This window comes from Cetorhinus maximus, chromosome 4 (assembly GCF_964194155.1).
Source record: "Cetorhinus maximus chromosome 4, sCetMax3.hap1.1, whole genome shotgun sequence".
Classification (NCBI taxonomy): Eukaryota; Metazoa; Chordata; class Chondrichthyes; order Lamniformes; family Cetorhinidae; genus Cetorhinus; species Cetorhinus maximus.
This window is the reverse complement of record NC_135882.1, coordinates 68,065,573-68,081,678: the sequence shown is the minus strand read 5'-3', so window position 1 is coordinate 68,081,678 and position 16,106 is coordinate 68,065,573. Positions and strand designations below refer to the sequence as shown.

The 16,106-nt window shown below is 43.4% G+C and overlaps 1 protein-coding gene across 4 annotated transcripts in view; it reads left to right on the top strand.

The window, feature by feature from the left end:
* LOC144679671 (uncharacterized) overlaps positions 1-16,106 on the top strand; it is a 665,324-nt gene that overhangs the window by 235,038 nt on the left and 414,180 nt on the right. For all 4 annotated transcript variants that reach the window (XM_078540272.1, XM_078540271.1, XM_078540274.1 and 1 more), the window contains one exon: positions 5,425-5,508. In XM_078540272.1, the coding sequence (XP_078396398.1) occupies positions 5,425-5,508 (84 nt within the window). The remainder of the gene's footprint in view (positions 1-5,424; positions 5,509-16,106) is intronic.

The window sequence follows — 16,106 nt, the reverse complement described above, 5'->3', positions numbered from 1 at the left end:
GTCATTCTCTCTGTGTGTTCTCAGCAGCTTTAAGGTGGGGCTGTCCCCCATCTCTTCAGCATCTGTGACCAGTGACACTGCTTCTGAAGGGCTCAGGTGCTGAAGGTGGACAAAGATCAGATGCTTCTAAAGTTTCATGGCTGCCTGTCTACGATATGACCCTGATCACAGAATGCATGCGAGCAACCCTCGGCCAGACAGGAGTCAGACATTCTCAGAGGTTATGTGAAGATCTATGGAGTGTTCTCACTGCATGTCGTCATCATCAAGAGACTGTTAGGGCCACCACTGCATCTCCATGACAGGAGCATTCTCACAGAGAGTATTTGCACTGCCATAAGCCAGACTGGAGTCAAACATTCACGGATGCGATGTGAGGATTTATGGGGTCACCTTGATGCATGTCGTCATCATCCTCCACAAATCTAGCAGCTATGAAGGCCTCCCGCGCATGCCTGCATCGTCTAGCCAATGCGAGGGCTTCATCCCTGTCATCGTTGCCTTTGAGGACCTTGTTACCTTAACCCCCATTGGCGTCTTCCTTATCAGAGGAGACGTGCAGCTCCTCCATCTCCTCCTCAGCCAGGTCCTCTCCCCATTGCAACGCCAGGTGGTAAAGGCACAGCAGACGACAACGATGCATGACACCTTCTGCGGACTGTATTACAGGGCTCCACCAGACTGGTCCAGGCACCGGAACCTTATTATCAGCATCCTGATACTCTGCTCCACCAAGTTGCGAGCTGTAGTATGAGCCTCATTATACTGTCACATTATATCAGCCACAGTCTCTGTGGGTAGCCCTTGTCCCTGAGGAGTCATTCCTGCAGCTTCTGTGGACCCTGGAAGATGGATGTAATAGTTGTGCACACTCCCTGGAAACCGTGTACAGACCTCCAGGATTCATTTCTGGTGGCTGCATACCAGTTGCACATTCAGCGAGTGGAATCCCTTGCGGTTGATGTAGTTGACCGCATGTTGCGATGGAAATCGGAGTGCCAGGTGAGTGTAGTCGTTCACACCCTGCACCTGTGGGAAACTGGAGATCTGGCGAATCCAATCCCTCTTGCATCCTGGCTGACCTGGTCCTTTGTGATATGCACAAAGCTGTGTGCCCTCGCAAAGATGGTGTCCGTGACCTCATGGATGCATTTGTGTGTGGAGGCTTCTCCAATCCCACAGAGGTGACCTCTGGAACCCTGAAAGGAGCCAATGGCTTAGAAATTGAGTGCCGCGGGCACTTTTACAGCCACTGGCAGTGGATGCCCTCCATGTCCCTCTGGCGCCAAATCCTGCAACAGGTGGCAGATGTGAGCGACCAGTTCCCTAGACATGCGCAGTCTTTGGCGACACTGGTTCTCGGTCATCTGCAGGAATGAAAGGCTGCCTCTATAGACCCTGGGTGTCACGAGGCGCCAACCAGCGATGTCTCACTGTGGCTCTTCAGCGGCATGTGCGGAAGCCCCATTCACCCCATCTTCCTGAGATTGCTGCTCCTGCCTCTGCACAGCCAGGAGCCTTAATCGCTCTCTCCTCTCTGTAGACCATCAGGCATACAGCTAGTTCACCAGGCTCCATGATCCTGATGTTCTCCTTCTGAAGGATGAAAGAGAGAGACATGTGGTTAGCAGGGGTGTACTAAGGACCTGTCCTGGTTAAGTGTGAAGGCCCCTTAACACTTCCTGGAGAGTGCTGGCCACCACTTGGATGGCCAGAGATTAGTGTACTGCATGGCTGCCCGAAACCCCACCTATCTCTGCCTCACTCCGGCTGACCGATTGGTGGCAGCTTGGCCCATTGCTGTGTTCTCAATTCAGGTGCAGGCATTCTCCTTATCCGTGCTGCAAGGCTACATTGTTAGCTTGAATCATGGAGGAGACTGGCCCAAACTAGGTTGCTGACATTGCAAGGGGCTATGAGCGCCTCCAGCAGTGACTGCTCCATGGCCAGCTTTAGCAAGGAGATTGTACAACGTGTGCAGTCATCCAACTGTTCCACAGTCCATTAAACCGCTCATGACTTTGTAGCCTGTGCCAGGGACCATTTGGTGGCACGTTGATGCCTCTGCGTTGCTTGAGTGGGCAGATAAGCTAGAAGCCCTACTCCAATTGTCAATGTGGCTGTGCCTGAACCATCTCAGCTGCAGAGGAATGGTCATTTTATACAGGTTTCCCTAAAGCATGTCCGCTTCCCTCACCCACCCTACCCCCCACCCCGACTGCTTGTGCACTATATTCAATGACAGGGCTGCCCTTGACCTCCACCCCCCCAGTCACCTCAATTGTAGGGTTGCCCCGACCCCCCTCCCACAAGTCAACTCAGCAGAAGGGCTGCCCTTAACCCCTCACAATCAAGTGCTTCTCAAGCTTGAAGTCCAACAGGCGACCCTATCAAGTGCTGCGCATCGTTGCTGTTCTGAGTTCCCCTCAAAGTGCAGCCCGCTAAGCGCACGCCTTTTATGTACTGTTGTGAAACATGTTGACGTGCTTTCCCACCGACATGGATGGATGATCCAGTGGGGGTGGTGACGATTCTGGTGGCCTGGCCTGATAATGATATGCAGATATATTAATATATTACAATAAGGTTCCCAATGTCTGATGGTGGGAAATGCGGCCCGACCCAACCAAGCGTAAAATGATGTGCGATGACGTCGGACGAGCGTCCTGATGCCATCGCGCACTTGCGCTATATTTCGGTTGGTGGGCACGCACCGGAGTTGGCAGCGCGCCCACCAACAATTAAAAGGATTATTAAGGCCATTAAAGCCATAATGAAATAAATTTTTCACTGCCCGTCCAACCTCATGGTTGGCGGGCAAGCGAAAAGGTCGAGCGGATTTTGCATGTTTTAGGACACTTCATCCACGGGTGGGATGAGGTTTCCAACAGCAAATAAAAATAAAATAAAAATATTAAAATTTCATTTATAACATGTCCCTGCTCATGTGACAGAGTCATATGAGGGGACATGTTTTATAACATTTTTAAAATCTTTATTTTTGATATTCACAGAGTTGCCTCGGAGATTTTCAAGTGCGCGCGCGCATGCGCAAAGTTTGCGCTCGCCCTCTTCCCACCCCCGCCAAGCCTGCCTGACGAGGGAAAATTCCTCCCCCTAATTTTTACACTAAAAACAAAATGGAAAAGAATAGCTTTTTAAAAAGGCAATGCAAACTGATTTTAGACATTATTATATAAATATCTTGCTTGCCGAATTGACACTGAAAGTTCCCACACAAAAGGGAAGTACTATGTTATACATAGGATTGTCTTTTCCTTGATTACCTGGTCCAGGATTTTGCAGCCCTCGAATGGCAGGCTAAGAGGTGCGAGCTAGTAAAGGTACCGGGAGCCATCTCAGGAGGGCATTCCGATGTAGTGCCACTGCTGGGCCATTTTGCAATAGTTTACATAATTAAAGGACCAATTGACAAACATTTCCCCAGGTTACTGGGATTTTGCCGGTGGTGGAGCGCACCCCCCCTCCCCCCCAGCTGCATGGAAGCAGCCTACAAGCAGCTTCCCAGGCATTGGAGCCCTCAGAGCCTTCTGGCCCAATGAGGGCCCATGGCCCAATGAGGGGGCTCTAGGTGGCAAAGGCCATCCCCACGACGCCGGTGTTGCTCTAATCACTGGGGCCTGCCTATCTCATTCTCCTTGCAGCCTCAGCAGCGGCCACCTCTTGCCAAGGCTGCCAAGCTGCCAGTCCTCTGTTTGGGCTGGCAGTGTAGAGAACCAGCCCGCTGTTCTTAATTGGATGGTGGGCCTTGCAGCGGACTCATAATTGTCTGCCGCCAGAAAGATTGTTGCGATCCAAGCCTTAGTCTCATTAAAAACTAAACAGTCCAAACACTTATAGGAGAACTACATTCTTGTTTTAGGTCATCTATTCAGGCCTTAAATATGAAGTTGAAATTCATTTTAAACTAAAATTATGTGTGTTTCAGCATCTGCCTATTGTGAATATTTTGACCTTAATTATATTGGTTTAAAGCTGTCATCTCTCATGTCTCATGCTGATATCTATATGTGATCACACATTTTTATGAAAATTAATTTTTTTTTTTACAGATTTTAAATCTGTTTGATTTACAATATCTCCAAAATATTATCTGCTTTAAAACACAATGAACATTTTCAATCTTCTTTGTAGAAAAGGAGTTTGGATTCCATAAAATAGAGGGGAAGCGAGTGAGCCACCCCTCAGTTGTATCACAGATTATCGAAGTTAAATATTTTTTCATTTTGTGTTTTTAGGCGATTTATCAAAAAGAGGAAAAATAGTGTTTTCTTTAGACATATTACTTTCATACTATTATATTTCAAGTAAGGAACATAAATTCTGTTGGAGAAATAGTTTATAAACACATATGATAATTCACTGATCTCAAAAAATCTAAATTTAAATATTTTTGTTGTGATTTGCTATTTCCAATATATTAAGAGTCCCCATGTACTATGTAAAATTATTCAGGTGTTTACAAGAAAGCTATTTTTGAAATGCAAAGGTTGTAGAATTAGTTTCTACTGTAAATTATGTTCATCATTTTAAATTATATATTTATGAGGTAACCTTGATGTTTATATGGGTCTCTGAAGAAATTATTCAACTAGATCAGCTTAAAAATAATAAATAAAAGGACATACATTTGAATTCATGAAAATTACAGACTCAGAACAGTATTAAAAGATGGTTTGCTATTTAATGAAGGAAGACTTGAGGTAATTAAATCTTGATGTACAATTATGAGCACATTTCAGAACATAGCTACAATGTGATTTAGAATGAAAAGGACAGTATCCAAAAACTTGTATGATGCTCTGTCATCTGAGACTATACTTCATGAGTGCAGGGTGAAGGTCAAGGAGCTATCTAAACTCCATCAATCCTGTGGACAGTTACAAATGACCTTTCACTTTCCATAAGACATTCAATATTCTGAATTGTAGGGATACATTTTTCTGTGTTTAGAAAATGGAGAAATAAAAGCCTTTCATGCTGCCATAGATGCAGTTATTGCAGCATCTTCTGAATGGTGCATTCACCCTGTGCGCTGATAGAAACTAATATCTAATTTACACCGACTGAGTCTCAATCTGAAAAATTGCATTTCTACAGTTGTTAGTGAAACCATAGGTAAACTTTCAGCATATAGAGTGGGTTATTAGTCACTACATCAGATGTTTTATCATTCTGAATAGAAACAGGGAATTTGTGCATTTTTTAAGTCTATCTTGAGTTGAAACATTGGAAAACAAAAATGCAGCCCATTGTTCAGCAGTGAATTATTTTCAATATATGTACAGGAAAAGTATAGCATTATACTAGGTATAAATGGGCCAGGCGTTTGGGTAGATTGGCATAGTAAAGACTGCAAAAGAAAAAATGTGCTCTTGAATTGTCTTCCTTTTTGTTTTATAGATTCATCACAAAGAAAACAAATTGTGTGTTTTGCAAAAAGAGCTAGTGGAGGCCCAAACACAATACTCTGCCTGTTATGAGGAGGTAATAATTTTCTAAATAAATAAACTTTGGAACCTTATTTCATGACCTATTGTTTCTCATGTATCATCTAATGTAATCAGATATAACAGTTTGCATAATTGGGCAGCTTTTGTGCTGACAAAAACATCTGTCGTTCGAATAAGGGCCTATTATCCATCACATTTACAATAGTCCAGATTTTGCTGGAGCTGGACATCTCACAGCATACGCTATTAATTAGACTTGTGTATGTTTTGGTTTTAAAAGTTTTTAACTCGCAAAGTTGCTAGAACTACGAGTTGATAATGGAACAGCAAAGGCAACAGGCCATCTGGTAACTTGAAGGACAGTGTATCTCCCTAACCAAGGAGATTTGAACAGAGGAAGGACTGAGAAGTAAGATGAATTAGAATGGGTGAATTCAGTGCATACAAAGAGAAATAAAGAGAGAGAAGAAAAGACCGGATTAAGAGAGAGAGAAATTAAAAGTTAGAAAATAGAAATTTAAAATTTGACATTTTTAAAATTGCCTAAAACAGTTCACTACCTGAAGGAATGAGACGCCACACTTAAAGTAATTTCCTGGGCAAGAGAGGTTGATTCGATGTCATTAATAATTATTACATCATTAATCAGGTACTGTTAATTACTAGATTTAATGTTCTATGAAAAGGTTAATGGGCAATTAATATGATGATCGCGGGGAATTTAAGAGTGAGATTTTGTTTTTGTAAAGCTCATGCTGAAGCAATGCAAGCCAACCAGCAACTTGTGGTGATTTGCAATTCTTCCTAATCACAAGTTGCTGGCCAATTTGTGCATTATTGACTGTGAACATCTTTCATTTACTATTATTCTTGCAGCAACATCTGGGCTTTCTATCTCATTATGTCTTGCATGCATATACTTGTCAGTGCACAATAGATCATTTTTAAAATAATGGAACCCTAAACAATTGTTCACGATCCTTTGAGTAGTAGGAACAGGTAAAATATTACTTCATTTTAATTTGTATCAATTCGATCAAAATATATATTATGCTTATTGCATAATCATGTTACTAGGCTAATTAAAATGGACTACTAATAAAGCAATTTTAGGGCTTAACAGTTTCCTTGGAGTTATTTATTTGTAGTCCATCAATACACAAATGTGAAGCTTACAAATAGCAAGTTCTGTTTAGTCTTCCTGTCAATCAAAAAACTTCCATATTGTGAGCTGTAGTCTGAAACCTGGTCCTAGAATGTGGCGTTGCGTACTTTATCTGTGCCTACTTTCTCAGAATTCCATGTTTGAACTCCTCCAATGAAGTTTCCACCTCAGACACAGTACTGAAATGGCTCTTATCAAAGTCAGAAATTACATCCTATGTGACTGTGGCAAAGGTAAACAATCCCTCCTAATTCTTCTTGATTTGTCTGCAGCCTTTGACACAGTTGACCACACCACCCTTCTCTAACATGTCTCCACCATTGTCCAGCTGGATGTGTCTGTATTCGTCTGTTTCCATTCTTATCCTATCATAGCCAGAGAATTGCCCACAATGGCTTCTCTTCCCGCTTCTGCACTATTACCTCTGGTGTCCCCCTCCTATTTCTTATCCACATGCTGTCCCTACAGCACCAATTTTCATGTGATCGCCGCCCACACCCATCTCCACCTCACCACTACCTCTCTTCACTGTCTAAATTGTCACACAGCTTGTCAGATTGCCAGTACTTAGATGAACAGAAGTTGTCTTCAGTCCCTGCTGAAACTCCGTTCCCTAGTCATTGACTCTATCTATCTCTCTGGCAACTGTCTGAGGCTGTTTGCAACCTTAATGTCATTTTGACTCTGGTCTGAGCTTCTGACCTTTCATTTCTCAGCATCACAAAACTGCCTTTTCCACCTCTGTAATACCTCCAGATTTTACCCGCCTCAACTCACCTGGTCCTGAAATCCTCATCGGCACCTTTGCTATCTCTAGACCTCTCTAGATCTCTCTCCAAAGCATTCAACCCCAGCCTTTCACATTCCTCCCTCCATAAACATTGAAGTTATCCAAAACTTTGCTGCCCATTTCCTTAATCGCAGCAATCCTGTTCACCCTTCACCTCTGCATTCACTAACCTTCTTTTGCTCCTGGTTAAGCAATGCTTCTATTTTAAAATTTTCATCCTCATTTTCAAATCCTTCCACAGCTTCACTCCTCTCTATCATTGTCATCTCCTCCAGCCCTATAATCCTTTGAGATCTCTGTGCTTCCCTAATTCTGGCCTCTTGAGCATCCATGATTTAATTGATTCACCTTTGGCAGCTGTGCCTTCAGATGCCTAGACTCTTAAGTTCTGGAATTTCCTCCCTAAACCTCTATGCCTCTTTGACCAAGCTTTTGATCATTGGCCCTAATATCTCCTTAAATAGCATGGTGTCAAATATTGTTTGATAATGCTCCTGTGAAGCACCTTACAATGTTTAGTACATTAAGGATGCTATATAAAAGTGTCAATGATGAAGAAGATTATTCTCCTGTGCAGTTTGTAAATTTGATGTTGCAGTATGTTACTTTATTTTGATTAGTTTGCTAATTGGGATGGATTCAGAGCAGAACTTGCAGTTCAAAACTAGACATCCATGAGGTGCTGTGGGTCATTAGCAACAGTATTCAACCAAATCTGTAACCTCATGGTCCGGTATATCCCTCACCCTATTATTACCATCAAGCCAAGAGATCATCCCTGGTTTAATGAAGAGTGCAGGAGGGCATGCTAGGAGCAGCACCAAGCATACCTAAAAATGAGGTGTCAGCCTGATGCAGCTATAACACAGGACCACTTGCATGCCAAACAGTAGAAGCAGTATGCAATAGACAAAGCTAAGCAATCTCACAACCAACAGAGCAAATCAAAGCTCTGCAGTGCTGCCACATTGAGTCGTAAATGGTGGTGCACAATTAAACAATTAACCAGTGGAGGAGGATCTACCAATATCCCCATTCTTAATGAAGGGGGAGCTCAGCACATCCATGCAAAAGGTAAGGCTGAAGCATTTACAACCATCTTCAGCCAATAGTGCTCAGTGGATGATCCATCTCAACCTCCTCCTTAGGTCCCCAGCATCACAGACGCCAACCTTCAGCTAATTCAATTCACTCCATGTGATATCAAGAAATAGCTGAAGGCACTAGATACTGCAACATCCTGGCACAATAATACTGAAGACTTGTGCTCCAAAACCAGCCGCAGCCCTAGCCAAGTTGTTCTAATTCAGCTACAACACTAGCATCTACTTGACAATGTGGAAAATTACCCAGGTATCTCATGTCCACAAAAAGCAGGACAAATCCAAACCAGACAATTACTGCCCCATCAGCCCCGTCTCAATCATCAGCAAAGTGATGGAAGGTGTAGTCAATACGGCTATCAAGCATCACTTACACAGTAATAACCGGCTCATTGATGCCCAGTTTGGGTTCTGCCAGGGCCACTCAGCTCCTGACGTCATTACAGTCTTGATCCAAAAATGGACAAAAGAGCTGAATTCCAGATTTCAGGAAGGAGCAACTGCGCTTGTCATTGAGGCATCATTTGACCAAGCGTGGCATCAAGGAGCCCTGGCAAAATTGAAGTCAATGGGAATCGGAGGTGAAAACTCTCCACTGGTTGGAGCCATACCTAGTACAAAGGAAGATGGTTGTGGTTGTTGGAGACCACTCATCTCAATCCCAGAAAGTTACTGCAGGAGTTCCTCAGGTCCTAGGCCCTACCATCTTAAACTGCTTCATTAATTACCTTCCTTCCATCATAAGCCCAGAAGTAGTGATGCTTGTTGATAATTGCACAATGTTCAGTACTGTTCACAATTGCTCAGATACTGAAGCTTTTCATGTCCATATCTATCAAGACCTGGACAACATTAGCTTGGGTTTATAAGTAGCAAGTAACATTCACATCACATAAATGCCAAGCAATGACTATGTCGAGCAAGAGAGAATCTAACCATCTCCCCTTGACTTTCAACGGTATTACCATTGCTGAATTCCCTGCTATCATCTTCCTGGGGGCTACTGTTGACCAGAAACTGAACTGGTCCAGACATACACAGGGATGAGAAATTTCCATCCTTTGGTGGATTTCTGACCTTTAGGACTAGTGCAACATACGAAGGTTAAAAAAACAAGCTGTTAGTCAGTGAGAGCGGAAACTAACTCCAGAGCTGTGATTGGAGGAACAGCTACTCACAGATTAAAACAAAAAACTACTGCAGATGCTGGAAATCCAAAACAAAAACAGAATTACCTGGAAAAACTCAGCAGGTCTGGCAGCATCGGTGGAGAAGAAAAGAGTTGACGTTTCGAGTCCACATGACCCTTCAACAGAACATACTCACAGATTATGTCTCTCCCACGCTTACTGTGCCTCCAATCACAGGTTATGTCTTTCCCATGCTGGCTGTTCCAGCTCCTCCAATCACAGGCTCCCTCCCTTCCGCTTTTGCTGCTCTTCCAGAGACAGAATATATTATGACTGAATTTCTGCCAAGTGGACAAATTCACATTTTCTCACATTATACCCCATCTGCCAAATTTTCCCCACTCACTTAACCAATCTAAATCCTCTTGACAACTTACTCTCCTATCTACCTTTGTGTTATCAGCAAATTTAGCTACCATACATTTGGTCCCTTCATCCAAGTCATTGACGTAGATGATAAATAGTTGCGGCCACAGCACTGACCCCTGTGGCACTCCACTAGTAACGGCTTGCCAACCTGAAAATGACCCATTTATGCCTAATTTCTGTTTTTTGTCAGCTAACCAATTCTCTATCCATACTAATATGTTCCCCCTGCATCCCCCCACCCTTACAGTGTGAGCTCTTATTTTATGTACAACCTTTGATGTGGCACCTTATCGAATACCTTTTGGAAATCCAAGTGCACCATATCTACAGGTACCCTTTTATCCACCTTGCCTGTTACTTCCTCAAAGAACTCTAATAATTAGTCAAACTCAATTTTCCTTCACAAAACCATGTTGACTCTGCCTGATATTATTATGATTTTCTAAATGCCCTGCTATTACCTCTTTAATAATGGATTCTAGCATTTTCCCTATGACAGATTTTAGGCTAACTGGCCTATATTTCTTATTTTCTGTCTCCTTCCTTTCTTGAATAAAGATATTCCAATTGCAATTTTCTAATCCACTGGGAACATTCCAGAACCTAGGGAATTTTGGAAGATCTCAACCAATGCATCTACTATCTCTGCAGCCACTTCTTTTAAGACCATAGGATGCAGGCCATCAGGTTCAGTGAACTTGTCAGCCTTTAGTTCTAATAGTCTTCTCAGTACCTATTCCTTAGTGATTGAGATTGTTTTAAGTTCTTCCCTCTCTTTTACCTCTTGCTTTTCAAGTATTCTTGCGATATTTTTTGTGTCTTCTACACTGAAGACAGACACAAAGTACTTGCTCAATGCTTCTGCCATTCCTACTTGTAGAAACTTACTATCTGTTTTTTATATTTCTGGCTAGCTTTCTCTCATACTCTAACTTCTCCCTAATTATTTTTTAATCATTCTTTGCTGGTTTCTAAAATCCATCCAATCTTCTGACCTGCCACTAATCTTTGCAGTGTTGTATGATTATTCTTTGAATTTGGTACTATCCTTAACTTCCTTAGTTAATCATGGATGGTGCATCCTTCTCATAGAGCCTTTCTTTCTCAATGGAATACACCTTTTTTGAGTTATGAAATATCTCCTTAAATGCTTGTCACTGCTTCTCTACTGTCCTAACTTTTAGCCTATTTTCCCAGTTCACTTTAGCCAACTCTGTCCTCATACCCTTGTAATTGCCTTTTTAAGTTTACGACCCTAGTCTTATCCCTCACTTCTCACCCACAAAATGAATGTGAAATTCTATCATGTTATGATCACTATTTCCAAGAGGCTCCTTTATTATGAGGACATTAATTAATCCTGTCTCATTGCACATTACCAGGTTTAAAGTAGCCTGCTCCCTGGTTGGCACTAGAACTTACTGCTCTAAGAAATTGTCCCAAATACATTCTATGAACCAATCTTCCTGGTTACCTTTACCAATCTGACTTGTCCAATCTATGTGAAGATTAAAATCCCCCATGATTATTGCGGTACCTTTCTTACAAGCTGCCATTATTTCTTCTAGCATACTCTGCCCTTCAATGTAGCTACTGTTAGTGGGCCTATAAACTATACCCACAAGTGTCTTCTTACCTTGGTTATTTCTCATCTCTACCAAAACCGATTCTACATCTTGATCTTCTGAACTAAGGTCATCTCTCACTACTGTACTAATGTCATCCTTAATTAATTAACAGAATTACCCCACCACCTTTTCCTAGATTCCCTTCCTTCCAAAAAGCCAAATACCCTTGACTATTCAGTTCCCAGCCTTGGGCCAGGATTTTACTGCCTCGTCGAGACGTGTCTCCCCCTGCCGCCCCCTCCCCAGCGGATGTGGCAAGCCATTTAAATCTCCATTCAGTTCGGCGGGACTGTAGTATCCTGCCGGGCGAGAGGGGCCGTAAATCCTGGTCCAGGTTATCTTGCAACCACATTTCTCAAATGGCTATCAGGTCATACATATTTATTTCTATTTGTGCTCTTAATTCATCTGTTTTGTTATGACTGCTGTGCACATTCAGATACAGAGCTTTTAATTCTATTTTTTTAGCCATTATTCTAAACTTGGCCTTATCTGCTTGTGCAATCTTCAATTTATATGCTCCATCGCTTCCTGACACATTCTGCTTATCATTCTAAAATCACTACCCTACTCTATTGCCCTGTCCTTGCCCTTTAAATTACCACATCTGCCCTCACATGATCCCTCCAACCCCCCCACCAATTTGTTTAATGCCCTTTCTATTGCCCTAGGTGTAGGAGTCGCCAGATCACTGGACTGAGCATGATTCAGATGAATACCATCCCAATGGTACAGCTCACACTTTCCCCTGTAATAGTGCCAGTGCCCAATGAATCAAAGCCATTTCTCCCACACCAATATTTAAACAATGCATTCAACTGTCTAACCTTGTTTACCCTATGCCAATTTGTATGTGGCTCAGATAGTAATCCAATGATTATAACCTTTATACTTCTGCATTTTAATTTAGCCCCTAGTTGCTCATAGTTCCCAAGCAGAACTTCTTTCCTGGTGTTATCTATGTCGTGTATACCCACATGAACCATAACTGTTTCCTCCCGCTCCCACTGCAAGTTCCTCTCCAGAGCAGATGTTCCAAACTCTGGCGGCGTACAGGCAGTGCAGCCTTCTGGACTCTCACTTTCAGCTGTAGAGAACTGTGTCCAAGCCCCAGACTATACTGTCCCCTACTACCACTACATTTCTATTTACTTTCCAACCTGAATGGCTCCCTGCACCCTGGTGCCATGGTCAGCTTGCTCATCCACCCTGCAGGCCCTGCTCTCATCCATTCAAGCTGCAAGAACCTCAAACCTGTTGGACAATTGCAGTGACTGAGGATCCCCCACTTCCACCTTTTTGATCCTTATACCTGCCTCACCTGCAGTTGCACCCTCCTATCCTTGACCATGGACCAAATCGGAAGACCCTAGCCTAAAGGGTGTCGTTACCTTCTGGAACAAAATCTCCATGTAACTTTTCCCTTCCTGATGCACCGCAGTGTCTGAAACTCAGCCTCCAGCTCAATGACTCTGAACTGAAGTTCCTCAAGCCGCCGACACTTACTGCAGATATGGTTGCCGTGGATCACACTGGCATCCACCAGAACCCACACACTACAGCTGCAACACATCATCTACCCTGCCAGCCTTATTCTGTTTTAATTAACTATTTAATTATTTATTTACTTAAGTAAATGTTAATGTTAAAGTCCTGCTTGTACTTTTATACTCTTAGTATATAAATTAATGTTGTACTTACCCCCATAAAATTTCCTAGTTTAGATAAAAGAAAAAGGGAAAATACTCACCAACCAATCACTTAGCTTCTTTCTTATTACATCACACTTCTATTTTCTTTAGAATGCAGACGGTCTGCTCTGAATCCACAGACTTGCCTCTCGCTCTTTAAAATCTCGCTGCTGTCTTACTACTCCCTTGCAGGCATACTCCTTAAAATCTCGTCACTTGGGACTAGGACATGAGGAACTCCAGCAATGTACTGGGACTGAGATGAATGGCCTCCAACAACCACAACCATCTTCTTTTATGCTAGGTAGGATTCCAACAAATGAAGAGTTTTCCCCTGGATGCACTTTTGTCAGGGGTCCTTAATGCCACTGAGCCCTGGGTTTTGGCAAAACAGGGACTGTGCAGTGATCACTCCTAACAATACTGTCATGGACAGATGCATCTGTGACAGGTAGATTAGTGAGGACAAGATCTAGTATGTTTCTCCCTTTCATTAATTCACTCACTACCAGTCTAGCAGCAATGCCCTGTAGGACTCGACCTGCTCAGTCAGTAGTGGTGCTATTGAGCCACTCTTGGTGAAAGACATTGAAGTCCCCCACCTAGAGTACATTCTGTGCCTTTCCACCCTCAGTGCTTCCTCCAAGTGGTGCTCAACATGGAGGAGTACAGATTCATCAGTTGAGAGGGAGAGGGGGTGGTGGGTGGGGGTGGCAAGAGGTTTCCTTGTCCACGTTTGATCTGATGCCATGAGAATTCATGTGGGCCAGAGTCAATAATGATGACTCTGCCACCAACTATGCCACCACCTCTGTTGGGTAAGTCCTGCTGGTGGGACAGGATATACCCAGGGATGGGGATGGTGATTTCTGGGATGTTGTCTCTAAGGTATGATTCGGTGAGTATAACTATGTCAGGCTGTTGCTTGACTAGTCTGCGTGACAGCTCTCCCAACAAAGAGATAGAAATGAGGGCATCTGAATAATAATTGTTAACTGATATCAACCACCAGCTCAACATTTACAGATTTGACTAGATAAGTAAGAGAGTAAATCAGATAAAAGAAAAAGGATTATTTGTGTTGATGCATCCAGGGCAAGACAAGGCCGTCAAGCCCAAAAGTGCTCATTTCCATCCCTATTTCATTTCATTCCCATTATCAAATACTTTGGCCCAATATTTATGGGGAGGGTGCTGTAATTGGCCAAAGTATCTGGCAAGGATAAACCTCAAAAATAAATTTCACACTTGTCGTCTGGCAGAGGATCTGGTACCAGACAGGTTTTGCCTGATGGGGGAGCAGACAATCCACGCCCGTCTACGCCCCTACTGCCTCGGGCCTCTGATCGATATTTCATATTGTGTCCTGATGGCATCATCGGACCCGATCTGCATAGTTAAAACAGGACCAAGAATGGCATCAAGGAGCCCTAGTGAAACTGAAGTCAATAGGAATCAGGGGGAAAACTCTCCACTGGTTGGAGTCATAGCTAGCACAAAGGAAGATGGTTATGGTTGTTGGAGGTCAGTCATCTCAGCTCCAGGACATCACTGCAGGCATTCTTCAGGGTAGTGTCCTCGGCCCAACCATCTTCAGCTGCTTCATCAATGACCTTCCTTCCATCATAAGGTCGGAAGTGGGGATGTTCTCTGATGTTTGCACAATGTTCAACACCATTTGTGACTCCTCAGATATTGAAGCAGTCCATGTCCAAATGTAGCAAGACCTGGACAATATCCAGGCTTGGATTGACAAGTGGCAAGTAACATTCATGCCACACAAGTGCCAGGCAATGACCATCTCCAACAAGAGAGAATCTAACCATCGCCCCTTGCCGTTCAGTGGCATTACCATGACTGAATCCCCCACTATCTACATCCTGGGGGTTACCATTGACCAGAAGCTGAACTAGACTAGCCATATAAATACTGTATCTGCAAGAGCAGGTCAGAGGCGAGGAATTTGGCAACGAGTAACTCACCTTGTGACTCCCCAAAGCCTGTCCTCCATCTACTCCACCAACTACAAGGCACCAGTCAGGAGTGTGATGGAATACTCTCCACTTGCCTGGAGAGTGCAGCTCCCACAACACTCAAGAAGCTTGACATCATCCAGGACAAAGCAACCTGCTTGATTGGCACCACATCCACAAACATTCACTCCCTCCACCACTGACACAGCAGTCTGTACCATCTACAAGATGCACTGCAGGAATTCACAAGGCTTACGAGACAGCACCTTTCAAACCCACGACCACTACCATCTAGAAGGACAAGGGCAGCAGTTAGATGGGAACACCACCACTTGGACTTGGAAATATATTGCCGTTTCTTAACTGTCGCTGGGTCAAAATCCTGGAACTCCCTTCCTAAGAGCACTGTGGGTGTACCTACATCACATGGACTCCAGTGATTCAAGAAGGCAGCTCACCACCACCTTCTCAAGGGCAGTTAGGGATGGGTAATAAATGCTGGCCCATCCAATGAAGCCTACATCCCGTGAATGAATTTAAAAAATCATTGAATGGTCGCAGCACAGAAGGAGGCCATTTGGACTGTTGTGTCTGCGCTGACCATCTGAAGAAGCAATTCATCTAGTGCTTTTTCCTCGTAATCCTGCAAATTTTTCCTTTTCAAATAATGATCCAGTTGTCTTTTGAAAGCCTCAATTGAATCTGCCTCCACCGCACTCTCAG